The sequence below is a fragment of the Ammospiza nelsoni genome, chromosome 8 (assembly GCF_027579445.1).
Source record: "Ammospiza nelsoni isolate bAmmNel1 chromosome 8, bAmmNel1.pri, whole genome shotgun sequence".
NCBI classification, from domain to species: Eukaryota; Metazoa; Chordata; class Aves; order Passeriformes; family Passerellidae; genus Ammospiza; species Ammospiza nelsoni.
In genome coordinates, this window is record NC_080640.1 from 13,828,043 (window position 1) to 13,855,859 (window position 27,817).

General features: G+C 59.6%; 1 protein-coding gene across 2 annotated transcripts; it reads right to left on the bottom strand.

Moving 5' to 3' along the window:
- Positions 1–1,518: 1,518 nt before the first annotated feature.
- LDB1 (LIM domain binding 1) lies at positions 1,519–26,120 on the bottom strand. 2 transcript variants are annotated; one of them, XM_059477325.1, is made up of 11 exons: positions 25,981–26,120; positions 6,678–6,780; positions 6,038–6,082; positions 5,752–5,827; positions 5,419–5,521; positions 5,068–5,240; positions 4,715–4,837; positions 4,461–4,544; positions 4,024–4,147; positions 3,472–3,614; positions 1,519–3,102 (listed from the first exon to the last, which is right to left on the bottom strand). In XM_059477325.1, exons 1-11 carry the CDS (start codon positions 26,003–26,005, stop codon positions 2,872–2,874), a joined length of 1,230 nt encoding a protein of 409 aa, XP_059333308.1. In that variant the 5' UTR covers positions 26,006–26,120; the 3' UTR covers positions 1,519–2,871. The 2 variants fall into 2 exon arrangements, with proteins under 2 accessions (XP_059333308.1, XP_059333307.1); XM_059477324.1 differs by having other exon boundaries at positions 3,466–3,614.
- Positions 26,121–27,817: the final 1,697 nt, after the last annotated feature.

Genomic DNA, 27,817 nt, shown 5'->3' on the forward strand with positions numbered 1-27,817 from the left:
TGCTTTGAAGATAGAGGCCCTTCCTGCTCTCACCCTCTGCTGCATCAGCCCTGTTCTACAAGCATGGTTTCCCCCCCTATCCATAATAAAGCTGGCACAGGGCACCCCAGCTTCTGTAAGGAGGTTGTTATAGCCCCCTGTCCCTCCTTTGCTCCCCCCAGGACACCTCCATGGTGCTGAGCTGCTCCTGCCCTGCTCCCAGGCAGGATTACAGGGCCCCCACTGCTCCCCAGGGAACGTGCCCATCACCTTGGTGTCCTGGCAGGCCTCGAGCTGCTTGTTTGCTCTGCCTGGGGGACTGGGGCCATTTCCCAGCAACCCAGCACCTTACCCTTGCTGGGATTTCTGCTATCCATGGCATGGCAGGGAGCCAGCCATGGCTGTGGCGTGCCTGGGAACCAGCAGGCAGAGGCAGGCCAGCATCATCCAGGGAACACAGTGAGCCCTGTGCCCACACTCCCTGCCAGGGTACCAGGGACATGAGGGGACAACTCCCCTCTGCCTTGCCCACGTCAGCCTGGTCCCATGCTCAGATGTAAGTGATCAGGACAGCTTCAAACCGAAAAGTCATTTTATTGGTACCATACATGACTCATAAATGGCACAAACTATGGAGGGGAGGAAGGGAAAAAAAAAAAAAAAAAAAAAAAAGGAAACAAAAAGGCATTACAGTGTGCCCATGGCAGTGAGGGCTCTGCACCCTCCACAGCAGCCGTGCAGCATGGCATGGAGAATCGTACCTTAACTGTGATGCAGAGCCCCCCTCCCTGCCACACTGGGCTCCCACTCCTGCCTGTAAAGGGGCTGTGGGGACCCCTGTGCCTGGGGGTCTGAGGGGCTGAACCCTCCAGCTCCAGCCTGCCCATGGAGGGGCCCAGGAGCCAACACAGGCATCTCTCCAGGGATCTTCAGCTTGAGATCACGCCAGGGCTGACTCAAGGCTCTGTCTCCCTGCCCAACCACATGGACAGCAGAAGGAAAGGACACACAGGGTGACCCCCACCCCACCTCAGCAACCTCCTGCAGTCTCACCCAGGAGTGGGCAAAGCATGGAGTGAGTGCTAGTAGCACCCCTGCAGCAGCCAGAGCCCTGGCACAGGCAGGCCCTCAGTGACACCTGCCAGCCCCAAGCCCCATGGAGCAGTGGGACACAGACTGTGGGATCCCCAGCAGGGAACTGGGGGTGTCTGACAGAGAGAATGGAGTGCACCCCTCACTCCCCCAAACTTCAGGGCTGCTCTGCCTGCCCCAGGCTCCCTTACGCACGCAGACAGACACACAGACCTCTCGCACACACACTCTTACATACACTTATACCCCCACTCGGGCAGTCCCCTCCCACAACAGCATTTGCTGCAACCCCACCATGGGGCATGCCAGGGTGTTCCCACAGGCAGCCCAGACTCCCACCTTCCCCCAAAACCCCACTCCAAGGCTGCTGGGGTGAACTGGTTAGTTAGCACAAACACCCTCCCCTGGCACCTCCCATCTTCTCCTTGGAAAAAGCCTTGGAAGGGATTATTTTTTTTCTCTTTTTTTTTTTTTTTTTTTAAAACCAAAAAAAAAAACCCCAAAAATTATTATTTTTCTCATCATTTCCCCTAACATCAATGGAGGCACCTGCTCTAGTGATAACACATTGAAAGAACAGTATCGTACACACTGTCTACAGCGCGGAAATGTACAAGCACGAGGTACACGAACCCGAGGGGGGAGCAGGGACAACAGCACACAAGATTTACATTGAGAAGAGAGGTGGGGGGGGCTGCCCCCCGGGCCTCTGGAGGGATTAGAAAGGAAGTCTGCAAAGTCTCTCCTTGGTTTGAAGCTCTCCGAACTGGATATAAAATGAGACTTCCAAGAGAAGAAGCCTGTACAAAAGTCAGGACAGGGTAAAAGGGTTCAGGACAGGAGGGGGGAATGGGCAAGGGGGCTGAGGGGGTATTTTTCCATTTTTTTTTTCTTTCTCTTTTTTAAACTTACAATTTAATAATATTAATTTTTTTTTTTCTTAAAAAAAGACAAAAGTAGGAGGTACCAGGAGCCAGGGGTTGCAAAGGGGCCCCAGGCAGACTCACGCAGGGTGGAGGGGAACACAGGGGCTGCAGGCAGGGAACAAGGGCACCGGCTGCTCCAGCAGAGCCGCGGGTCCTCTGTGCCCCCCAGCCCCCCACCACGCACTTCCTATATACAAGAGTCCCCCCATGGCTGTGCTGCGCCCTCGCTCTGGGGAGCGAGGGGAAGGGGAAGGTGCAGGAGAGTGGGAAAATGCGACAGGGCCCTATCCTCAACACCATCCCAGCACTGCAGGATCTGACCCTGGCACGAGGAAGCTCCGTGGCAGAGCCCGAGGCACAGGGAAGGCTTTCCATCACTGCCCCTCCCAACCAGCCCCACCTTGGACAGGGGATGTGCAACCCCACTGCAAGTGGCTGCTCAGCAAACACCAACCACAGGGCCCAGGGAGGAGGAGGGTCTCTGCGCTGTGCCAGACCCCAACACATGGCATCTGGTAACGCCAGCCGCTGCCAACACCTCCCCACTAATTCCCCCTCGCTCGGCAGGGAGGGGTTGGGCATGTTGGGACAGGGATGAGAAGCTCTCTGGGCAAGAAGCAGAAAAGAAGAGCGGACGGGGAGTAATGAAGCTACGGCCCCGGAAACCCACCCTGCCCTGGGGTCCGTCGGGGAGGCGGGCGTGGGGTGCGGGGAGGCGGCGGGGGTGACGCTGGGGGCTGCCTGCCCGGTGTGCGCCCCATCGTTCACGTGGCGCTGATCCGCCCCCGGTACCTCGCCGCTTCCCAGTCACTCTCCGTTGCAAATGTACAGGTAGATTGGTTGGGACTGAGTCCACGGGGCGGCGGGGGGGCCGTTACTGCGACGCCTGCGACGTGGGGTTCTCTGACTTGCTCTCCTGGCTGGAGGGCGGTTTGCTGTTCCAGGGGCTGTTGGCCCCCAGCGCCGGCGAGTTGTTGAAGCTGTCCTCGTCGTCGATGCCGTTGGCGGCGTCAAACTGCGTGTTCTCCAGCCGGGTGATGAGGCGCTCGTCCTCGTCCCCAAACTCCCCCCCCATCAGCGTGGGCTCGCCTACCACCATCACATCCTGAAAGGGGAGACGGTCCCGAAACATAATCGAGGTGGGGGGAGCCTGGGCCACTAGACCCCCCTCTCATCAGCGCAGCCCCCTCTCCCCAGCTGTAGTGCCACTTCCTCATCTCCACTGCAGAACCTGAGCTTGGGCACTGAGTGGGGCAAACACATCCTCACTCCCTGGCAGGAGAGCAAAGGGACTCGGGGAAGGCAGCTGGGACACCCCCTCCTTCTTTTCTCCACCACATGGGAAGAACTGGGGTGGCTCAGATACGCAGTCCCTGGGGGCCTCCCCCTAGCAGCTCCCAGGGGCAGGGGCAGGGAACCCTCCCCTCCACCCCAGAGCAGGAAGAGAGAATGGAAACGGGATGCTTACAGGTACCTGACTGGACAGGGCAAAGGTGCTGGCTGGGCTCTTCTTCTTGCTGTTGCTGTTGTTGGTGTTTCCCCCACCAGAGCTCATGGTGCTGCCCCCTGACATCTTCCTTTTCCGGCGCTTGCTGGGCTGCTGCCGTGCTGGCTCGGCTGGTGAAGGATGGAGACATACATGGTCAGTGCCAGCAAGAGGAAGCTGGTGCCCCCCAGGCCCTTTTATGCAAACCCTACTTCTTCAAGGAACACATTCGCCCTCCAGGGAATATCACCACCCTCCTCACCTCCACAGCTCTGCTGTCCTCCTAGACCAGAGGACAGGTGAGGGGGCAGGAACAATTCCACCCCTGCTTTGCTTTCCACAAGCAGCTGGCAGCCTCAAGGCAGGGAGTACTGGCTGCCTGCAGCCCTGCTCTGCCCCACTGGGAAGGCAGACCAGCATAGAAAGAAGCCAAATGCCTGGTTCACCACCCCCAGCCTTATGAAACAAAGTCAAGAACAGCTCTGGGGCTGGGAGAAGCCTGCACTGACAGGCAGTCCCAGCAGACAGTGTGAGACTCACCGGGAGGAGCGACCATCCGCTGCCACTTCTGGAAGAGGCAAGTCTTGAGGCAGTCCCGGGGACTGAGGCTGTAGGTCTTGTGCCGTGACATGAGCTCCTGCATTGGTTCTAGGATTACACAGAGCTGCAGAGAGCAGACAGACTCTGGGTTAGATTGCAATGCTCTGAGCCTCAGCCAAATGGAGACCCCATAACCCTAACCCTACACCTCTACAGGCAGACGTCTGTGCTGCAATCACCCAAGCCACGCCGTGGGTTTTTGGGATTTGGCAGACCCACTGCCTCATAGCTCTCTACAGAGCCTCTGCAAGATCCCTTTTGCAAAGCCAGCCTTGCAGCCTACCCACACACCCCAGGGCAGCAAGGCATCAGGCAGCTGAGAGTACAAGATGTGGCAGAACTGCAGAGCTGCAATCCCCCTCTTCTCGCACACTTACTCGGAGGTAGTTGAGTGTGGAGTTTGAGAGCCCACAGCGTGTGATGTTCTTGGATAACTGGTCCAGCATCTGGGGATCCTGTGCCTAGGAATGAGAGGGACAGAAGACTCAGCTGCCTCCAGGCTGGGAACAGCCCTCCCGTGCCCTGGCCCGTAATGCAGGACTGGGTTGAGATCCCCCACCTGCAGGGCAGCCTGAGGAGCTCACAGCCCCGTGTTGCCCATGCCCAGGGGAGCTCCTGGAGCTGTACTCACATGCATGGCAAGGATGCTGCGGGGAATAAGTTCTCGATGCTGGCGGATGCTGAAATGCCACGTCTTTATCCTCATCATGTCATCAAACATGAACTCCAGGTAGAGCCGCCCCTCCACACACACCTGGGCAGGCAGGGCACAGGGTCAGGCACAGGCTGCCCCAGCTTCCCCCAGCCCAGAGCCCCTGGGAACCCCTGCTGCACATTGGAGCACACTCACAGTGGCTCGCCTCTGCCTCTCGCAGAATCCATTCCCATGAGCCCAAAATGCACAGCCCCATGGGACTGCAGCCACCAAGAGGGCACAAAAAACCAAGGCAGGAGGGCAGCAGAAGCTGCGGGTGCTGGCAGTACCTGGGTGAACATGGGCTTGCCGTGCTGGGTGACCATGGTGCACTGGTCACAGTCCAGCGAGACAAAATTGTTGTGGAAGGATTCCTTGGGGTGCTTGAGCACGTAGTACAGCTCTGTGGCTCCCCCTTCAAAGATGCTGCGGAAGTAACGGGGAATCAGAGTCCGGCCAATCGCTGCAGCAGGAGAAAGAGGAAAATAAGGTCAGTAAGGAATGTACATGAAGAGGGTCCCCCCATACCTTCTAGCTGGAAATAGCTAAGCTCTGACATGCTACCCACATCCCCCATAGCACACACTGTCTCCTGCTGAAGGGCAATGCCCCTAGGAAGGAGGGCTCAAGCTGGTACTCACTGTATCTCTTTGGTCCATCCTCCAAGCAGAAAGTGATTGTTAACATGGCGTCATCCTCAAAGAACTCTGTGGTAAAGGCATCCCACCACAGATTGTCACATTCCTGGGGATAGCAGAGAGATGCTAAATTATAGGGAGGAGAGAGAGACAGACAGACACTGGCTGCCTGGCACAGCAGCCATGTGCTCAACCCAGGGAAGACTGTGCACCAAGCTGAGTGCTTGGAGACGGGGGTGACAAGCCCTGTCCCATGGCCACATGTGGCAGAAGGTGGTGGGGGTCCCCACTGCTGAAATACTGCCCTGGCCAACCCTCACCCTCCCAGCTGCCTACCTCTGTCCAGTTCTGCAGCCGCTTGTTGAGCTCAAATATCCTGTAGTCGGTCTGGTTCCCGTACGGCGTGTGCCTCCTGCCCAGAGAGCACAGCAAGCCATCAGAGGGGAAGGCAGCCACAGGCTGTGGAGGGGCCCTAGGCCCACAGGGGGAACACATAGAGCCCCTCCAGGGCTGGCAGAGTCTGAGCAATCCTCCCAAAAGCCCCAGCCAGACAGCATGCTGGCACCCCCACCACAGGCATGAGCTCCCCCCAGGCAGGGTCCACACCAGCCCCCATGCTTACCCGATTCCAGGCTCCAGGTACGTTGGTGGGTACATAGGAGTAGGTCTAGCAGTGGAAAGAGATGCAGGCATGTCAGTGCTAGCAGGGATCTCCCTGCTCACCACAGCTCTTACTTCCCTGGCTACAGCAGGCAGTCAGACTCACTGGAGCTGAGTGACTCCCCACAGTGCAGACTGTACTCTGGCTGCCAATATTTGATAGCCCCATGGGGCGAGCTGTAGCCCAAAACTGGGCTCTGATCCCACAGCATTGGCTCCTCCACCCCTGAGACCTAGCCAACTGCTCCTTGGGGACATACCCAGCTCCTCTGCAGTACTGACTAGTGCCAGGCAAGACAGACATTGAAGAAGGGACTGTTTTGGCAGGAGCTGGGAGGGCTCCCTGTCACTCCAGGGGCTTGGTCAGGCAATGGGCTTGGCCTGACAGAGCTCAAGACCTGGAGGCTTCCTTCATTCCAAATAGCACTCATTCTCAACCACTAACACCTGTGCCTGCTCCAATTCCCTCTGCTCTTGTGCTAACTGAACTCCATGCACTGCAGTCTCTGTCTGCTGCTGGGAAGCACAACACAGAGACAGACCCTGGGGTGCAAACTGCAGTGTCCTCAACGTTGCAGACCCCTCCCTGGGCCCCAGCTCACCCCACATCTCGATCCAGCATGGTGCCTGGGTGGAAGGGGGGGAAGGCGTTGCCGTTCGGGGGCTCCTTTGGCGAGTACAGCTTGAATGACTTAGAGGAACAGCCTGGAGAGAGAGAGAGGGGACATGGGTCAGTCGGGGCACCCTGCGAGGAGAGACACACTGCTGCTGCGAGGAGGAAGAGGAGGAGGAGGAGGCAGAAGGATGCACTCCATCAGCACAGCCCCATCCCTCCTCTGCTTCCCCCCAGATGTCAGCCTACTCCCTTCATCCCACACACAGCTCCAGGCCTCCCCTGTGCAGGATGGAACTTACAGGGTCAAGGCTGAGCTCTCAGGATCAGCAGCCAGAGGGGCCCAACCACATCCCAAGGGTTTCTCACCAGTACCCAAAGTTTGTCAGTTCTCAGCTGGCTGGGCTCTGGGGATGTGCCCGAGGGGGACACTCCAGCTGGTGAGCCTGAAGAGGGGCTGGGCCATAGCCCTCCCTCCCACACTGCTCCTAATCCCACTGACCGACCCACCCGGGAATCACACAGGATCTTTCTGCTGACCTTTCTATCGTCATGGTGACGGGTGAATAATTGCCCAGAGGGATGGATGGCGGGTCCCCAGGCAGCCACCATCTGCCGCTCAGGCAGGCCAGTGGCCACCCGGATCCAGGCGGACAGACAGATCCCACACGCCAGCCCCCAGCTGTGATCAAACCACCCCAAAGCCTCACTGCCCACCAGGGCAAAGGACAAAGAGCCCAGAGAGGGGCATGGGGTGTGATGGGGTCTGCAACAGAGCACAGGATGTGTGAAACCAGCACACATCCTGAAAGCAACCTGGGGGCGCCCAGACCTGCCAATAGGAGACACTAGGTATGGTGGGCAGAGCCAGCCCCATCCAGACTCCTTAGGGGCAGTCAGGGGCTCCCACACTCCCCAGCCCACTGGCACACAAGGGCAGTTCCCGGCAGCAGCGGCTGCCAGCAGCACTCCCGAGCCCCGCGGGGCCGGCAGGACCCGGCACGCCGCGCCAGGACGCTGCTGAGGCACGCGGCTCCCTCCCTGCCGGCAGGCAGGCGGGCAGACGGGCTGACCTGGATGGGGCGCAGCAGTGGGCGAGCTGCCAGGCAGCTCCGGCTCCACCGGCTCAGCCGGCCCTGCCGAGCACAGACACGTCTGCCCCGTCCCGCCGCAGGCGCGGCCCCGGAGCCGGCCGTGCCGTGCCGGGCCGGGCTACCGCGGCAGCCGGGGCCAAGGCGGGATCCCCATCGGTTCCCGCCCGCTCACAGCCCTGCGACAGGCACTTCCCAACGCCCACCAGCCGCCAGGACTGCAGAAAGCCAACCCGGCGCCCCAGAGATGCCACCACTGCCCCCCTGGGCTCCACGGCCACGCTGTGCAGAAGGGTGCTGGGACAGCATCGGAGCAGCAGCTCGACTGTAATGGATACGGCAGGGGAGTAAAAAGCACCAGAGTCAAGGAAAGCAGTGCCACCAGCACAAGGACTCAAGATGTCCAGCTTGTTGCAACAAAGAGCTCATTAGCCAACAGAGGTGAATAACCAAGGCATCACCTTCGCCCCTGCCCAGCCATCTGGGACCCCAAGTCAGCAGTCACAGGGATTGCACACACTGCTGAGCAAGGGCTGGTCAAAAATGGAAGGGGTCACCTCCCGAGCATTAAATCCAACTTGCAACGGGGGAAATAGGTGTTTTACTTCTTGATTTTCTTGGGGCCTTTTCACCACGTTTCCCACAGCAGCTGAAGCCAGCCTCTCTCCAGCACTCACCAGGATCTACCAGTGCTGTGGGGCTGGAGCCAGCCCAGCCACTCAGCCGTGGCTCACTGTTCCCACTCCTGCCCGCCTGCAGTGAGGATAAGTGGGACATGACACAATTTCTCATATGGCTGCTAACAATGTCGGCCCCTTGCTCTTACTGAATGTTTTCGTAGATAAAACAATTTTTAATAGGGAGTTCAGTGCTAGTCAGTTGCTGCTGCAGAGGAATTTTTGCTTTCTGCTTTATCTACATCAATTTGTGCCTAACATACAATAATTCACCCCAAACTGTACTAGAAACACAGCTTTTCTATTTCCTCCATTCTGTTTTTATACAACATGATGCTGAAGCATGTTCAGCACATAGGAAACTTCCCAAAACTCCCAAACTTCTGTTGAAAACAAACCAATTCATTAGGCAGAGACAGCAGCGGCTGATGCACTGCTTGTTTCTGGTCATCATGTCCTGAAGGGCAGAAAAAAATCAGACCCAGCAGGTCTCATCCTTCAAGTCTTTGTTTTCATTCACTGATGAGACATGGGAAAACTAAATTCCCAAGGCTTTTTGCTATCCTCAGTCCCTATCTTGTTTTTCAGGGTGCAGGAAGGTCTCCTGGGGTGGTGAGACCAGGGAGACTCATCACTCTCCATCCAATGTGCTTCTCATGCTCTTCCCTAGCTCCCTGCTGCTGGAGATGGGACAGAAGACAAGCCAAGCCATCACTTCTACCCAAGCCTCCATTTCCATCCTGGGCCTTTCCCAGCAGGTTAATATGGAAACACCCTGCTTTTGGAGCTCTGAGTGACCTGTGCCAGATCTACAGGAGCAGAGAGAAGCCTGTTATGTGATCTCAGCAAGACTGGCATCCTGACTAAGTATTATTTTTACTGCAGCATAAAATATGTCACTGGATTCAGTGGTTTGAAATAACACTAACAGCCTTAGGATTTGATACAAGCTGTCCAAATTCTACATTCACTATAGACACACTACACACATTACATGAAGTAACACAATTACTTTACAGCAGCAGGAACACCAACTTTTACCCACACATAGGCCATGCTGCCTGGTCCAGGACATCCTTTCATCACCACCTATTTTGTTCACACTGCCCCAGCTGCCTGCCAGCCCTGTCCAGCCAGGTGCAGTGACACAGAAACGCAGATGTGGCCCGTCCCAAGCACCTGGTCCAAGTTGCTGTTTCTGCCTGCTCCTGCTCTGAGCACAGGACCTGGGCAGGCTTGGTGATGCAGGCAGGCTTGGTGCAAACAGGGATGCTGCCTGGTGGCTGAGCACGCAATGCCCGTGTGGAACATGAGGCAACAGGAGATGCTTCCTGTGGCTGCTCACAGGGGCTGGCCCAGCGACACAAAAACATTCAGCAAGGGAAAAAATCAGGCTGACGCTGCAGCTGGTGAGCTACCGGCCCAGGCAGGTCTGGGCAAACAGCACAGTGCTCGTGGCCAGGTGGGAGGGAGGCTCCATGGCTCCTTCTCAGCATGGAGGTGCAGAAGGGAGCCCCGGGAAGGGATCTCACAGCTCAGCATCCTTGGCCGAGTCCAGGTCCACAGACCTGCCACAAAAGCGTGGGCAAGTCAACAGCTCCAGGTGGGCACCCGCCCAGGGAACAGAAGGCAGGTGCTCTGCCCGTGACTCACGTACAGCCCAGCACTGCCCAACCCTCCACATGCCTTCTCCTCTGCTGCTCCTGCGTGTGAACTAGCAGCCCTTCTGGTGCACTGTCCGGTGGGTTTGCTGGAGCAGGAATGATTCACATCCTAGCCAAGCTCACAGAGCTGGGGAACATCAGATTTCCCAAGGCACCAAAAGCACAGTGGACACCTCACAGAGCCAACACAGCCAGGAGACAGCAGGGTACTGTGAGCCAAGACCAGCACCTTGGAGCTACCTGCCTGGGCAGGGGACATGGAAAGCAGGAAGAAAAGCCCTGCCTGAACTCCCATAACTGCAGTTCAGCATCAAAGAGCAAAGAACTGCTGAGGACGAAGGCAAAGCAGCATCATCTTGCTCCTCCTATACCTGTGACTGCTGGCAGGAATCAGTGCCCCCCACCAGACAGGAGCCACCCCTGCCTGGGCAGCCAGTGTGCTCTCTGTGTAAGCAGCAAAGCTCACCAGGAAGGCAGAGGCTAAAAACATAAATTATGAAAAAAAATGAAGAAGTGGGGCTTGAAAGGGGCTGCAGGGTTACAGCTCAGCCGGGGAGTGTCCTGTTCCTCCCAGCAGCCCGGGAAGAAGAGGCCAGCCGGGCTGGTGCTTCCCGGAATGCTCCGTGCCTGCTTCCGTGCTGCCGAACGAGGCTTTAAAGTGTAAATAGCGGCATTGTTTCACACGGCTGCCTCGATGGGGTGTGGGCGCCCTGATAGGGGAAGGAATACATCTTCCCAGGCCAGTACCGCTGGCATGAGGGTGGTATCTGGGACTGGGTGCAAGGCAGCATCTCAAAGAATTCACGTGGTTTTGCCCAGTGACAGTGCCTGCTGTCCGGGAAGTTGGCAGGGCTGGGAGGCAAACACGAAGTATTCAGAGTGACTCAGACAGGCAGAGGCACATGGAGCAGACCATGGTCTGCCCCCACAAGCTTGCCTTCACCTCTTCTTCTTTTCTTTGGAATAGAGGGGACTGGGAGAGGCCAGTTGCAAACTCAACGCTATTGTTAAGCCCACAGAAGCCCAGGTGGAACCCACCAAGACATGGCCTGAGACATTATCAGTGACAATATCAATTTGCAGAAACCCCATTTGCTTTAAAAATGCACAACCGGTGAAGCTGAAGCTCTCACGAGGCTGGGCTTTCCAGGGAAGAGGAGATACCACTTTTGGAGGAGACCATGTGCCACGGACTCAGTGGCATCCAGAGGCTGACCCCAGCCAGGACACTGCCTGGCCCTGACCTGTCCCAAGGCAAAACCTGCATCGCCACCTGCATGCAAGGGATTGCTCTCTCTCTTTTCCCATGCTGCACATCCAAGCCATCCACAGAGCTTATCTGGACCACAAGCTGCCTCCCTGCGCACACCAAACCACGTGCATGGTGTCCCAGCCCCAGGTCAAATCCTGCAATATTAGTGCAAAAGTCCCCCACGGGAGCACACAAAGCATCTGAACCCAAGGGTGCTCTTCTCTGCGCAAAGGGTCACAAATTTAGGGGGACAGTCAGAGAAGGGACAATTACGTGCAGCTAACTATTACAAAGTGACAATCCTGATGTAGGCAGCAAAGCAGTGTTATCTGAAAGCATCAGGTGAGGAGAACCTGCCCGGGATGTGGATTTACAGGTCAGGGCTCAGCGCAGTCCCACAGCCCCAGCTCTGCCAGGGTTCAGGGTCTCCTGCAATGTCTAGGGACAGGAGGAGTCTCCCCTTTCCAATTTTCTTCCTCAGATGATTCAGACACGTAGACAGGGAATTCTCCAGGAGGGAAAAAGGGAGAAAAGCACACCCTGCCAATTGTAAAACAGCCAGAAAATTGAATCACGTTCACGGCTGCAAGCCCCAGATGCAATCCCACAGATAACCCAGTTTCAGCTCCACTACTATCAACTTACCACGAGGCAGTCATTTCCTGCAACTCTCAGGGAAATATCCCACTGTCCCTAATTACTCCTTTCAGTTCACTGTCTCAAAGATGATCCATAATCAAACACTGTCGGTTTCAGCCTCAGAAATGCACCTTTCAAATTTTCAGACACTTTCCCTGTCTCCCAGACCCCTTCACCCAGGGGCCCTGCCACTCTCACATCCCACCTGCAGCACGCATCGGTGCAGCACTGGCAAACAATGTCGTGTGGGAACCATGGGGCTGGAAAAAAAACCCTGTCAGCATACCTAGAATAAAAGCCTCCTGACAAACTAGGATTTTCATCATCAAAGGTTTTCCAGGCTCTGCGGCAACACAGAATAATTCAGTTATAGCTAACCATGCCGATGGCTCTGCAGAACATGAAGCCAACATCCCTGCTCACAGCTGCCTGCCACGCACATGGTGGAGCAAAACTAAACAGCTCTGCATGTCATTGTGAGCTTGCTGCTCAGGGCAGCCCTCCACAGAGACAAGATTTTCCCAGGAGAGCTGGAGCCGAGAGCCACGCTGCAGGGAAGTGACAGCAAGAGGCCGAGGTCTGTGCGTACACCGAGAGCGGGGGACGCGCAGCGATGCCCCGGCCGGCAGGACCCCCGGCGCCGCCGCCTCGGAGCGCAGGAGGCTGTCAGCCCCACGTGGCGCATGGAGACCCGCGATCCCGGGATGCACCGCTCCCCTCGCTCCCTGCGCTGCCAGGCGCCGAGAGCTGCACGCTGGGACGCGTAGTCTCCGGAGACGCGGCCCTGCCGCCGCCGGCCGCCTCGCTCCATGTTGCCTCCTAGGTGGAGCCCCGCAGCCCTGGCAGCCGGCCAGACGCCCGCGCCGGAAGGGGGAAAAAAGCTGGATAACTCCCGCGGCGGGGATCCAGCTGGCCTCGCTGGGGCAGCGTGCGCCCGGGGACAAACCATGGCGCTGGTGTGCGGTGCCTGCCACAAGGTCTGGAGCGCTCACAGATGCCCATGGAGAGGAGGGGACAGTGCGAGCATGGCAGGAACCTTCTCAGTGCAGCTCACAAAGCACCTCCATTGCTTCTTCGAGCTGCCAGGGCAAGTCTCTGCCCTCCTGCTCAGGCAGAACTTCTCTCTTCTCAGTGCTTGGTTCAAAGGCAACATGGGAGTTGCTGAACAAGGGACAGGCAGGCTGCCGGTAGCACTGGGGACAGGGCAAATGCAGTGGTTGCAGGACTCCCACCTCTGAACAGGCCGCAAGTGCTGCCACTGGTGTCAGGCCTTTGGACAACCAGCGCAGGACAGGGCCAAAACCCCAGGAAGCAAAAGGACACAGTACGGTCAAGCACACTTGCCCAGTGGTCCTGAAGGCAGGAGGAACCCAGCCCCAGGGAAACCCTCTTACCCCGGCATCCCTGGTTACAACTCCACCCAACACAACAGCAATCCACGGGGCAGCAAAACCTCACTGCAGCAAGCGTGACAACCCACAAACACACACACAGAGCAAACAACAGCAGCAGCACTCAGTCCCCAGATCACCCAGAGGATGGGAGTTTTTCCAAGGGAGAGGACCACGAGAAGCGCTGTCTTGCTCTGCCACCACAGAGCACTTCAGGTTTGTCTTGTTAATGGACATGTCAAGCTCACACCAGTGCAGAGCTGTAAGCACATGAAAGAGGGCACACTGATAGAGACCACTCTGGACCAAGCACTGCTGCCACCCTACCAGCCATGGAACAGGAATGGAGTCCTGGGGCTGGACTGGTCCATATCATCCTCTGCTCCTGCATCCTGAGGAGCTGGGCAAGCTCAGGGCCTGCAGCTATCGCTGCTCTCTGAAAAGAAGCTGAAAGAGGTTCCAGGTCCCCAGACTGGGGGACCTTTGCCTCAAATGAACTTCCGTGGCTTTTCACTGCCCTTTTCCTATCTTACATGGATTGCGACCTGCTCCTGGTGAGGAGAAAAGTCACCAAAAGGCAGCAAAACCTTTGTGCCACCAAACCTTCCAGCACCAGCCTGTCCCCCTTGGATCACAAGTTTTCCACTTTGAGGCAACACAACTTTATGTCATTCTGCTCAGCAGTACTCACTCTTTAAGGGGTTCTGAGATCACAAACCTGGGATTTCTACAGGGAGTGGAAAGACCATATTCAGTTCAAACCTTAACTTCCCCCACAATGAGAACACTCCAATACCTAAAGGAACAAGGACACTGATATTTACTCATACTTGCAACAGAAGCAGTAAGAGTTGATACCTGACCAGCACTGGAGGAGTCGCTGCAAAACTGCTCAGAGAAGGTGCTACCGAAAGCACGTTGGAGAACAACTGGGAAGCCCCTGGGAAGGGGTGTTTGCTCTCACACGTGCCTGGCCCAGCCTCGAGCAGGCTCACTTCCTTCTCCTGGTGAGAAGAAAGCAGGTGACAGTTTGCAGTGTGGGCTAGGTGCACACTGTGTGCCCCCAGAAGGTGACTCCCTGTCAGACCCCACAGCCTTGCACCCCTTTACTCACACCTCACCCTGAGAGCAGGTGACACCTCTGGTTTTGGCTCCTGCTGCGGCACTGGCTTTGGCTAGGGACAGGAGTTGCTCAGCAGGTTCCTGCCTTGGTGCCTGCCAGCTAAGGCTGCAGGGATGGGATTTGGACTGCCCAAGCCAAGGGAGCCCCAGGAGCGCTTATCACCCATCGCTAGCGGGCGGGCTGGCAGGGACTACCAGGCCAGACACCCGAGATCAGGGCAGCCTACCACAGCAGGCTCTACCAAAGGGGCTCCAGGAAAACACCCGCCAAGCTAAGACACCCCTCCACAGTTCTGGCATGCATGCTGACTCCTAAACTGGAGCTGATGAGGCTTCCCCACTCCCGAGGATGCTGTGCTCACCCTCAGCTTGGTCCCCACTTCTGGCTGGCCCAGGTAAAGCCAGTGCTTTGTCTGCCAGGGAGAATGAGCCCCCTATGCCCACGGCCCCCTGAGCCTGGACACCCAGCAAGGCAGCTTCTGAAAAATGTGTGGCCCTCATGTGTTTGCACCTCTTGGACCTTTTATTCCCTTTGCACCCGTGGGAGGCTGGCGGGACCCTTTGAGCTGCGAGCAAGGATGAAGTTGCAGCAAGCAGTGAGGTGCGGCAGGTGAGCAGCCCCAAGCGCCGGGCACTGGCCCCGTGAACCCCGTGACAGCAAAGGCAGGAGGAGCAGGAGGGCGTGGGGCAGCTGTCAAGGGGCTTCGGAAGGGGAAGGAACCCGGAGAAGAACAAAGGGAGATGCGGGCTGGAATGGAGCAGGGCACGGCAGGGCATGGGGGCCGCTGGCAGCACCCCACCAGGCTGGGGGTGCCGCTCCAAAAGCCAATACGTGGTGGAAAGAAAGGGGAGCCAGGGGAGGGGAGGAACACCACAGGCAGCGAAGGGGAGGCCACACATGGGAGCTAGAGAGGAGGGAACGAGCTGAGGGGCCAAGGATGCACTGAGCAGCTGGGGAGGGATGAGGAACGGGAGAACCGGGTAAGGATGGAGAGGGAAACCGAGGAAGGAGAGAGCAGCTGAGGACAGGGAGAGCCGAGGAACAGGGGGAACAGAGAGCGGGCAGGGGGCTGCCGCGGGGACCCCGGGCCGTACGGGGCCCCGGTGGGGAGCGGCGGCGCGGTGCGGCCGCGCACAACTTCGCAGACGCGGGGGCGGCGCAGGCAGGACCCCGGCCCTCACCTCCGCCGCCCGAGCGGGGCCGCCACCGGGGTGGGGGGGACCGGGAAACTTCCGCGGGGGGGCAGGGGGGCGCGGGGGGGGCGGGGTGACTCACGGCGCGGCGGCGGGCGGGGGTCCGGCGGCGGCGCGGCGGCGGCGGGCGGGCGGCGCGGGGCCGCCGCGGGGCGGGGCGGGCGGGGCGCGGGGCGGGGCGGGGGCGCTTCCTTTGTCTGCGCCGCGGCCGGGACCACAATGGCTGCGGCGGCGGCGGCAGCGGGGCCCGCTCCCCCCGCACCGGCTCCCCCGCCCCGCGCCGCCCGGGGGCCCACGGGCCAGGGGTGACGCCCGAAAGGGGGTCCCCGGAGAGCTGTCTGCCCCCGCCCGGTGCCGGTACAGGCACTCCCCGGGATGGGGATCAGGGAGCCGCGTCCCGCTGAGGAGCCCGGCACCAGCCGGGGCAGGGATTCTTTCCCTACTGCGAAAGTTTGAATAAAAATAGACCATCTCCCTAGCTTGGTTTCGGGGTGTCTGAAGTTTTTTCAGGATTTTTTTTTCTTTTTGAAACTTGTTTCCCTTTCTCTCAGTTTCAGACGAGAAAAGAAAAATACAACCGGTTTGTTTGGGAGGGGGGATGAAAAATAAAATGCTCCAGTTTGCAATTGCCATCATACCCCCAGGGTCCCCCTTCCTTGATAAAACTGCAACCTCTTCCAGTTAGAAGATTTTAGAAAAAAATCCATTATGAAAATTTCCGTTATTAAAAATATCCATTTTCCCCGTTCCCCTTCTGCCCCACATCTGCCCCTTGCAGCTTCTCCTGCCCTGGCAAGTCAGACTGGCACAGACCTTTGCTGCCAGCCGGCAAGCCCAGGGGCTCAGTGCACGCACACACACACACACACACACACACACACGTGTGTGCTGGTACAGCTCACCCTGCACACATGCACTGCTGTTCAGGCCGATGGGCTGGCATGCACTCGCATGCCTTCCCAAAGGCCTCCGGGCACAGCCCGGCCGGGTGTGCACCCGTGCCTGGGGCATGCACACCCTCCCACATCCCCCTGCTTGCAGGGCCGGGCCCGCTCCTCATCCCCTCCCCGAGCCCTGGGGTAATGCAGGTACAACCAGTTGGATCCTGCCAAGCACACTCGCTTCCCCCCTCACACGAACAGAGCAGAAAGGGCTGGTGCAAATCCTCATCCATGAGGTTTTGGGGGCTTCCTCCCCTCCGTGCTTGTGCACACCCAAAGCCCGGCACCTGAAGAGTGGGGGCAGCCCCCTGCTCCCCAAGGATGTGGCTGTCTGGGACCAGCACTGCAGAGGGACAGGCAGCATCCCTCACTCCTGTCCCCGACACTCATCGGCTGAGTAGGCTCCAACCTTGTCCTGCTCCACATTGCACCACCATGATTTCCCCTTCCGCTTGCAGGCTACCCTGGAAGCATCATTTTCCACAGCCACATGGCTAAATAGACTAAAACTCTTTGTAAACCCCAGATTTACAGAGAAAACAATTCACTGTAAACCTAAAAACCTCTGTGACACCCTACTCTGTGAAAGGCACATGCAGCTGGAGGTACCCATGCTCTCAGTGCCTTGATAACTGGACATAGGGATGCTGTGAGTGCCCCAGCATGCCGGCCCTTCACTGCCGTGTCCTCCTGCCAGCCCCAATCTTGTGGCACTGGGTGAGATGGGGCTGCAGCATGCTGACCCCCACCATCATTAGGCCAAAAAAAGTTCTGGCTGTAATGTTGGTGACAGCTACGGGATGGCACAGCTCTCCTGGCCAAGACTGCCATTAAACGCAGTCCACCCGCACCCCATTCCCACTCCAGGCACAAAGACACACAAGGCACAACCACCCACCAGCACTGAACACCACGCTGCTACTGCAAAATACTGCAAAACAGTGAAAAAAGGGTCATTTTGTCCCCACATTAGAGACTCCTGGCACCAGTGCCGTGGCCAGGGGATCAGAGAGCAGCCCCCATTCATCCCCAGGCCCCGTGCATCCACAGCAAACATGCCTGGAGCAATTTATCCCGGGGCTCAGCAGCCCTCCGGGACTGCTCACGTGTCCCTGCTCAGCTCTGACGACAGCGCTGGACTGGTCCACGTGGCTGCAGCAGCCCCAGCTGTTTATGGTTATAGCCGAGTTAATAATTAAATAGACGCTGGATGGAGAGCAGAAGGGCTGGGATGCAGCTGGGAAGCGTGTGTGGCAGCAACGGTGTGGGGGGGGGCCCCTTCTCACCAAGCACTCATGTGAGGGGAGCACAGGGCTACCCAGTTTTTGTGCTAGGGCACTACATCCCCCAGATCACAGCCTCCACTCTCCCCCTAGCAAGGGCCCCATGCCTGCCTGGTCTCTCCAGAGTGCAGCCCTGACCCAACACCTGGTACAGGTCTCAGCCCAGGGAGCTGGCAGCAGCGCGAGAGCAGGAGTGAGCACAGGGATTCCTCCCAGGGAAACGGATGGGAAGAGCCCGGTGGGGACCGGGGTAGCCAGGGGATGCCCAGGTGTCTCTGATCCCTGTGGCCATGGCTCAGTGTGCCTGCAGTGTGCCTGAGGGATCCCAGGCGAGCAGGGCAGGAGGCAGGGCATGCTCACACTGACTCCCGGCCAGGGCCCTGGCAAGAGCAGGCCTAGAGCAGGGATGTGGGCACGCGCTTACATAAAAAATAATAATAAAAATCTGCTAGCTCTGCAAACAGCACAGCCTGCACCGGGAGATGCACTGGCCAGGCACTTCCAAACCTCACAGACTTGTCCAAAGAGCAGCCAGACCTGGGCACCATCGCATGCATGCAGATGCAGCCTGCAGCACAGCATGCATCCTGGAGCCCCCCCTTTCCAGAACACAAGAGCCAACCCTGCAAATCCTACCATCCTTCAAACAGAAATATGCTTTGTTTCCCTGTTTCTCAAGGAGGGGCTTCTTTCCTCCCTAAAGCTATGCATGACCAGATAAAAAGGGAGTTCTGGAGCAGGAGGGGCCCCTGTTTTTGGCTGGAGAAGCCACAGATCCATCTCTCCAGAGGAGGTTTGGGGGAGGCTGGAAACTACATGGTGAGTCATGCCAGGCAGGCAGCAGATCCTGGGGGCTCCTGGGATTAACCCTTCGAAGGCAGAACCACTTCCAGACACCCAGAGACAGAAATAAAGCCAAGGGGCTGGGAAAAAGCTGCCAGAGCAGGATGAGAAGTTACAGGGCCACATCTTGAGCATCCTGCATGGGACAGAGAAATCAATCTGAATATGTGAGCAGTGGACAAGCAGCAACCGAGTGCATGCACTATCCTCTCCAAAACAAGAGGATGTGGAGAAAGGTTAGAGAGGGGTGCAGAACCCCAGAGTGCATGAGGTTCACATGGGGTGTCCACCCTCACATCACACCTGGTTCTGGTGTCATGGGTCACCCTCAGCACCACTGGGCTGCCCAAAGGCTCCAAGGGGAAGGTGCAGTCCACAAGCAAGCTTTGGCACATCCTGCTAGAATGGGGTTTCCCCATGGCACCAGCACAGAGAAATGCCCCACAGTGTTCCTGCACCATCCCTGAGACATTGCAATGCACGTCCTGCAAGACCTCAGCCCCAGCATAGCCACCCACAGCAGTGAGCCCCAGTTCCTCTGCAGAAGCCCGAGGCCAGCCCGCCAGAGCTGCAGGGTTTTAAGGCTCCTCCAGAGCCTCCAGGTGGATTCTCTCATGTTACAAGAATGGCTCGTTTTACAGCCCCTTTCCTGGCCTGGGAACCCACAGCAGGGAGGGGTGACTTGCAGCATGGCTGCACAGCTTCAGCATCTTGTGCCTGCCCTCTGTCCCTCAAGAAGACCAACAAGGGACAGGCACTGCTGCTTCAAAGACAACCAAAGCAGAATCCTCAACACCCAGCCCTGCAACTACAGGAACTCAGCCCTGGTCAGAGAGCATCCTGGTCTCTGTCCCACTGTTCCCCCTGCATTTCCTCCAGTCTTGTCTCCCAAGCCACAGAGGACCCTTGGCATCCATAAGAGATTTACACAGCCAGGAGCTGCCACCCACCAAACCCCCCCAACTAAGGCTGCCATCCCTCCTGGTACACACATGTCACTGTGCCCTCCCACACTAGAAGCTCCCCTGGGAGAAGGTAAGGGACATCTTACAGGGCCATGGCTGTACATGGTTCACTCGAAGCAGGTAACTCCAGCAGCTAAGCCCACCCCCTGCCACCCCCCTACACCGTGCTGCTGAACACTCCGGAGCAGCTCTCCGAATATAGCAGCATCAAATAGCTCCATCAATAATGCATTGCTTCTGCTTCCTCTCACTGCCGTGTTTTTGTTGCTAACATGCGTGTCCTTCCTGTTAGCAGCTGCCTCCTCCCCACCAGCTAGGCCAAGCAGGGACACAGCCACGGTGGGATGGTGATGGCAGCTCCCACAGCTCCAGGTCCAGTTCCTGTAGGGATTGACACAGAGCCCCATCTATGCCACCCGGGGGCAGCCTGGGGTTCTGGGGGGGAACCCTGCCACCGTCCAAGCCTCCCGCTGCGCACGCGCTGGCAGCGACGACAGCATGCCGTGGCTGCCCAAAGGATTTGGCAGGGGCACCAAGCTGGGAGGAGCATAAGGACATCTCCCCAGCCTCAGCAGGGAAATGCCCCTCTGCAAGGACTTCTGGCAGCCTGGCACTCCCCGTACCCATGCAGCACCCCCATTCCCAGCTCCATGCAATGCCGCACCACATCAGCTCCTCCAGCAGCTCTGTGTTGCCATCCCCAGCAGGGAGAGAGCTCCCACTGCCGTGCTCTGGCCTGCCCCTGCCCGCAGCTGCCCCGGGCTCACCCCGGGCCCGCCCTGGGCCAGTTGAAGCAGGCAGGTCGGGGTGCCTGGACCTGCCCCATGCCCAGCAGAGTTGCATGCGTGCAACGCCATGAGCTGCCATGGGCTCCTAGTAGAGAGGCAAGAGCTGGTGTAGGCACAAGCTGGCACCCACCACCCTGCAGCTATTCAGAGCATGCAGGGGCAACCTCTGCCCTGGAGGGCAGACCCCCAGGCTGCACAAGACCTTGGTTGGAGGAGAATGCACATAGCAGAGCAGAGTTTGGTACAAGTGGCTGGTGTAGAATGGTCCAGCCAACACCACCAATGTCCCAGCTTGGCTTGAGCTGCAATCACTATGTACAGACACCTGAGCTGTACTGCAGAAACCTGGCTGCATACACAACACCTGTCCCTTGGTGCGTAGTAGAGGGCCTGAGGCTGCTTCTCCTGCAGAAAGCAGGGGCCCTCCCACCCCCTGCGTGCCACCCTCTCAGCCACAGGTCCATCCTGGGGCACAGGCACCGTCACCTTGGTGCAGGGTAAGCTCTGCTACCTTGTGGGTTCTACAAAGCTGGGGCAGAGAGACACCCTGCAAAAGCGGGGCTAAAGCTACATGCCACAGGGCCCCCCAAAGGAAGTGGCAGCAGAGGGGTGTGGGCAGGGTGTTATCAGTCGCCCTGCGGGCAGGGCGGGTCAGGGCTGGACAGGGGCCAGCGCCTGCCACAGCGGAGATTGCACCTCGGGTTTAACGTTCATTCCCATCCATGACCTGCCCAGGAGAGAAGGGGGTGGGCTGCACTGGGAGGCTGGTCTGACAGCTTTAGAGACTCCTGAGCTCCACCAGCACTCCTGCTCAAAAGAGACATCCAACAATGGTGCACAGCCCACTTTCCCACACTCCCATGAGCACGCAGCAGTGAACCTCCCAAAAACCTGCAAAGCATCACCCCTGCTGCAGCCACCCCAACTGTGCCCAGCAGAGATCCTGGGAGAAGGGCAGACTACTGCCAGTATCCCCGCTCCAGGTGGGGCACAGGAGCCCCCTGGCAGCCCTGCCTGCTCCCCAGCACCCTCCCCCCAGCACTGGCAGGAAACCACAGCCGCAGCCTGCGGGCAGCTGATAACGGTCACCCAGCCCCATCCTGCCTGCACCCACCAGCCGGGGAGCTGTCCCCACACCCACTGCTCCCAGGCCCAGAGGTGCACCCACACTGTGCACAACAGCAGCCCCAGGGCCCAGTGTCACCCTGCACAGAGCTGGGAGCTCTCGCTGATAGTGCAGCTGGGGCACCAGGACACACCAACAGTTGTTGTGCATGGGCACCATGCTCCCAAGTGTCCCAGCATGCTCCTGGCACACCATGCAGAGCAGACTCATGCCTCGCGTGTTCTAGCAACATGGATATGGCGGGAGAATCTCAGAGCAGATTAGGGGAGGAGAGGGTGGCATGAAATCGAGTGATCTGACCCAAAAGGGATGGGCAGGGGACACTTGAGCTGCTTTGGCTCCTGCCCTGCCGGGGGCACACAGCCACCTGGTCACAAGGTACCTCCCTGCCCTGGAGGCCCCAATCCCCAGGGGCATCCCCTCACTCCCAGGGGAGCAGCTTTCACAGCAGTTTGTGCCGAGCAGGTAATAACATTCCTGGAATAAACCTGGGGCCCAGTGCAAACACACAGTGCAGAACCGGCTGGCATTGGTGTGGAACTAACCCACGCAGGATTCTCCAGGCAAATCCTGGGTGAGCTCACAATGGCCCCAAGGAGTGTGATGGTGCCTCACACCAACAACAGGACCCCTGAGGAATCCCCTCACTGAGCACCAGACAGCCACAAACCCATCACAACTTTGCTACAGCATGCCAGAAGTGTGCAGGCAATGCAGCACACACGGTATCAGTGCCAGGCACTGTGCTGCTGAGGGGGACAGGGCAAGTAACACGTTTCATCCAAACATCACTGGTAACGTGAAGAAAGCCTGGACTAGAGCGCACCAATATGCACAACGAGGCCTCGGGACCCCTACTGCTCCCCTCCTCCCCAGCAGGCCCGGGGCACCCCAAGGTGCCAGGCACCCCGGGGCTGTTTGGGAGCCAGAGCGCACAGAGGTCAGGGCTGCCTGCCCCCCCGCCGCGGCACTCAGCCCGCTCGCTGCCATCCCTTTCCCAGCGCATCTGTCGCAGAAGGCATGTGGCACAGCTCGGCCTCGTGACAGTGGGGGATGCACGGCGCCAGCTCGGCAGAAGGGAGGGATACGGCAACGGGCTGTGCCCTGGCTGGACGTGTCCATGCCGGGACCCAAAGCATGTGCCCTGGGAAGCTCTCCCTCCAGCCATAGGCGTGCACAGGCTAGTTCTCTGCAAGGTGTCCCAGGGAAGGTGCTGACCTTGGGAAAGTTGCCATCCCTGCCATGAAGCTGGAGCCAGCCCCGCAGGGAGGGAGAACAGCTCTACTCTGCTTCGCTTCCCTCCTCCCCCCCTGCACTGACACCATCACTACAGGGGGAAAAACAATGATAATAATAAAAATAATTAAGGAGGAAAGTGCAGAGCATGCTGGGAGAGTGAGAGGTGCCCCCAGGGGTCAGGGCCCCGCTGGGGTCTGGATGCCAAGACCTGTCTGCCGGCCCTGCTCCAAGCAGCCCTGGGCACAGCACCACCGGCACCAGCACCAGCCAGCTGCTGCCCCAGCCGCTGCCACCTCCTCTCTGAGCCCATTACGCTCTTGCTGCTCACCTCTCCATATGTGAGGTGGGGGGCAAAGCCCCCCTCAGGCCTCCACTTGCCCCAGCAGCTCCCCGCTATCCTCGGGGACAAGAGTGCACCAGCCTCCCAGCTGAGCAGCCTCCCTGCTCCAAAGCTCTTGCAAAGGGGAAGAAAGGAGCAGGGAAACATCTCCGGAGGGGTGCAAGAGGAGCTGCAGTGGGGCAGGAGGCACCCCCAGGGATAGCAAGGAGTACATTATCCCTCTGGGAGGGCACAACTTGGAAGGGGGGCAGCCAAACCACCCCCCCCCCCGGCAGCAGCTCCCAAGCAGGAAACTCCTCCAAGTTAATGCAGCCCTGAAGAGCAGCCTGGGCAGAGCGGCTCATTAAATGTTTCTGGCTGGCGGGAGGCCAGCGGCAGAGCTTGTTTTTTCTATATTCCGATAAACAGTCCGGGGAGGGGAAGGGGGAGGGGGGCGCAGGCTCTCGGCGTGCCACCCAGCCCCAGCGGGGGAAGACGCGGGGGGCACATGTACACTGCACGGCAACACCGCACAGCAGCCTCGTGTCCTCCCTGCCCTGGGGCAGCGGGCAGGGGCGGCATGGGGGGGACACAACACATGAAGCCATCCACAGGGATACTCCCAGGTGAGGGCTGACCCCACGGCTCCCCATCACCGCACCGAGGGAGGACCCCCCTCTTTGCATCCACCAACATGCCGATGACATTCCCAGTGGCGTGGGGCCAGCTCCCGGGGAATACGAAGGGCCCCCCGTCGGCCGTCGCACGGCCTTTGCCCCGCCGCGGCGGGAGCCCCGCCAAGGCTGCGGGTGTCGGAGGGTGCCGTGCCCCGGTGCGGGGTGCCTGCGGGGCGGGTGCTGTGGCTGCTCGGCCTGGCTCGCAGGGAGGTTCACGTGACTTTCTGCTTGAGGAAGCAGCGCTCTGGCAGCTTCCAGTGGGAGATGGAGGAGGAGGAGGAGGATGGAGGATGGGGGAAGGGGCCGCCTGGCTTCATAGAAACACGGCGGCGAGGCGCAGGCAGCGCAGGGGCGGGGGGCCGCCGCGCAGGGGCACCCCTTCCCCACCCCGCTCATCCAGCTGCAGACCCCTGGGCAGAGGCGGCGCCGGGGGAGGCACGGGGACCGTGTGCTGTCACAGCGCCCCACTGCCTCCAGCAGCCCCCCAGCATGGGCTCCTGGCCTAGCAGGAGGCTCTCTCGGGACCACAGGGATGCTGCCACGGGAACTGAGGAGCATCCCTGCTGTTCCCGCACAGGGACCCCATGTGCCAGATGCCCAGGGAAATGGCAGAACCTTCTCCCCAGGGTCCCCCAAACTTGGCTCCCTGTCTGCTGGCCAGCGCTACAGGGACCTGGCGCTGGACAAGGTTCCAGCAGCCCTCCGGGACCCCTGCCCTGCCTTGTTCCTGACACAGCAACGTTCGGCACGCAGCAGCAAGCGATGCAGCCAGGCCAGCTGCCCCAAACCTGCCCCCAAGCCCAGGCGTGCAGATGAGTATCCCTGCGGCAGCACCCTCCCAGGTGCTGAGACCTCACCAACTCATCACACCTCCTATGTAGTCCTGCAGCCTTGCCAGCCCGCAGGCTCCAGAATTAGGAACAAGCTCTCCAGCAGACACCCCACAATGGCCATGGTGGGGGGCCGTACAGCATCCACGTCCACCAGCAGCACTGGCAAGCCTCTGCAGGGACACTGTGCCTCACACCTACACGGGGAGCTGTGGCACCCCACAGACCTATTGCTCTGGCCACAGGGGTACTTTGGGGTCACTCTTCACAGTGCCACCTGCATGACTGCCCAATGCCCCTGCAGCACTCTGCCAGTGGGGTCCCATTTCCAGGCTGGTACCAGCACCCATGTGCTCTTGGGTCCCAGATCTCTTAGTCCAACAGATCTCAGGATCCATGCCATAGGAACCCCAGCACCTATGCCATAGAGTCCTAGCCTCACAACCACATCGTAGCACCCATGACCATCGGGCTCCAATCCCACAGTCAGACCCAAGTGTCCACGCTCTAGGGACTCCAGACCTTCAGCTGGATTCCAACAGCCCGTACCATGGGGACCTCACCCCCATGGCTGGACCCAATAGCCACACCATAGTGACTAGGACTCCAGTGTCCACACCTTGCTGACACCCATAGCTTATCCCCAGCACCAGCACTATGACCAAACCTCAGCATCTACACTGAAAAGGCCCCTGTGTTGTAGTCAGCTCCCAGCAGCCATGCCCCAGGAACCCAGCCCCATAACCAAACCCCAGCACCAATGCCACAGAGACCCCAGCACCAGTGGCAGATGCCAGCACCAATGCCATGGAGACCCAGCACCGATACTGTGAAGACCTCAGCCCCACAGCGAGATCCCAGCACCAATGCCATGCAGTATCAGGGACCAATACCATAGAGAGACCATCCCCATAGCTGGACTCCACCACCAATGCCTTCAGAGATCCCAGCATTAATGCCACGGAGACCCCAACACCAATGACACGGAGACCACAACACCAACGCCATAGAGACCCCAGTCCCGTAGCTGGAGATCTCAGCCCCAAAGCAGGACAGCAACATCAATGCAGTGGGGACCCCAGCCCCACAGCCGGACACCAGCGCCCATTCTTAGGGGACCCCAGCCCCACAGCCAGACCCCAACACCACTGGGGCCCCCACCCCGTAGGTGGCCCCCAGCTCCCCACCCAGCCCGATGCCGCGGGGACCCCAGCCCGAGGGGCAGCCCCCGCCCCGCCGCCGCGCACTCACCAGGGCATGCACAGCCCACTGACATCTTCACATGCCTGGCCCGGCCGGGGGTCGCTGCGCGCTGCCCGGGCCGCGGGGGTCTCGCATGGGCGGCGCGCCGCGGGCTCCGGCGCGGCGGGCGACGGGTAGCGCCGCAGCCAGAGGCTGGCGGGCGGGCGCGCCGCGAATCGGCGGAGCAGCGGCGGCAGCGGCAGCAGGAGCAGCGGCGGCGGGGGCGGTCGGGGCGGGGGCCGCGGCGGTGGAGCGGGAGCGGGGGCGGGGGCGGCTGCGCCGGCGGCGGGCGGGTGGGGGCGCCTCTGCGCGTGCGCGGGGCGCCCCGTTTCCCCCCCGCCGCGAGCGCGTGCGTGTTGCGTGCGTGCGCGCCCCCCCCGGCTCGTCGCTGCCGCGGCTGTCCCGCTCGCACGCACGCGCCCCCCCCCTCCATTTCCCCCTCGCTGTGAGGGGCGGGGGGATCCCGGTGTGTGACCGGGGGGTCCGTGAGGGAGGACACGAAGGGAAGGACGAAGGCTCCCCCCTCCGCTCTGAGGAGGCTCTCGGCGCTGCCCCCTGGGGTTTGCGGCCGTCGGAGCGGGGGTAGCGCTCTCCCCAGAGCCCCGTGTGTGGGTGAGGGTTCTCAGGGCAGCGCAGGGCTGAGGCTTCCGTCCCCCCCGGCCGGGGCTGCTCTTCCCAGGGCCTGAGGGGGACTCAAGCGGAGGGACGAGTGCTCAGGGACTCACGCCCGGGGTGGCCGATGAGCACCCCGGGTGTCTCAGGGCAGCTTGTTGGGGTTTCCACCTGGGAGGCCGTGGGGACGAGTAGAGGACGCCGCGGCTGTTCCGCATGGAGGAGCCTGCTGAAGGATTGTGCTTTTTGGGACCTTGCCAGTCCCCCGCCCCGGGGCACGGGAAAGATACGGCGCTGTGGAGGTTGTGGGTGGGAAGGAAGGGGGCAGAGAGGGCCGGAGGGCAGGAAAGAAGGGGGTTCGCAGCAGCGCTTTGCACAGTCAGAGTGTGAGCTGCGATTGCTGTGCCTTGTGCAGCAGGGGATGGCAGAGGCTGCTGGACAGGAGTCTGGGAGCTGCTCTGGTCTGTGCTGCACCCTATGTTGGAGAGATGTGCTAGCATCCCGGGTGAGGCTGGGGACCAGAGAGATGCCAGGGCAGGAGCAGAGTGCCGTACGGACAGGGTCTCTCAGGGGGACACCCACCAAGAGGACCTCACCAGGGATCCTGGCCCAGCCCCACGCAGTTCTGCTCCTGCACACCAGCTGTAGGGACAGAGCCCATTTTGCAGAGGCAAGCATTGGCCCTCTACTGCCCTGCCAAGATGCAGCCCCAGCCCCACGATGGGAGTGGCACCCTGGGCTGAGCAAACTGCCCCAGGGAGCCAAAGCCTTCTCTTCTCTCTGAAGGGCCAACTTCAGCCATCTGCTCCTGCCTGGTTGGGACACACATTCCTCTTTACTGAGTGGAGTGTCCTTTAAGCATTACATGGTTTTGGGGCTCTCCTTTTCACGCTGTGCCTATTAGCCCTGAGCAAACTGCCCACCCTGGGTGATGCACAGGCTGAAACTGGATGGCGCTGAGCAGCATCTGGCTGTGCCTGGCCAGGGAGTGGTCACAACACAGAGAAGGAAGGGAGGGGAGCCAGGGATGTAGAATGCGCATATTCCTTTCTGGCTTGTTGTTTGTTTTTCTTGTAAACCGGCAGGAATGCCTGGTGTTGCCCTGTGCCAGGAGTGCATCCCTGCTGGGGATTGTACTGGGGGAGGGAGATAACTGCAGGTGGGACTCCCTATGGTGACACTCCAGGGACCCTATGTGCAAGGAATATGGTTCCACTTTACAGGATGCACACCA

What these genes read in the sequence shown, in the direction of transcription:
- LDB1 (XM_059477324.1), bottom strand. Translation starts at nt 26,005, where the DNA reads ATGTCAGTGGGCTGTGCATGCCCTG. An exon ending in GGATGGACCAAAGAGATACA is followed by an intron (nt 5,241 to 5,418) that starts GTGAGTACCAGC and finishes CTCCTGCTGCAG; the next exon opens with CGATTGGCCGGACTCTGATT. An exon ending in GCAAGCCCATGTTCACCCAG is followed by an intron (nt 4,838 to 5,067) that starts GTACTGCCAGCA and finishes CTGCCTGCCCAG; the next exon opens with GTGTGTGTGGAGGGGCGGCT.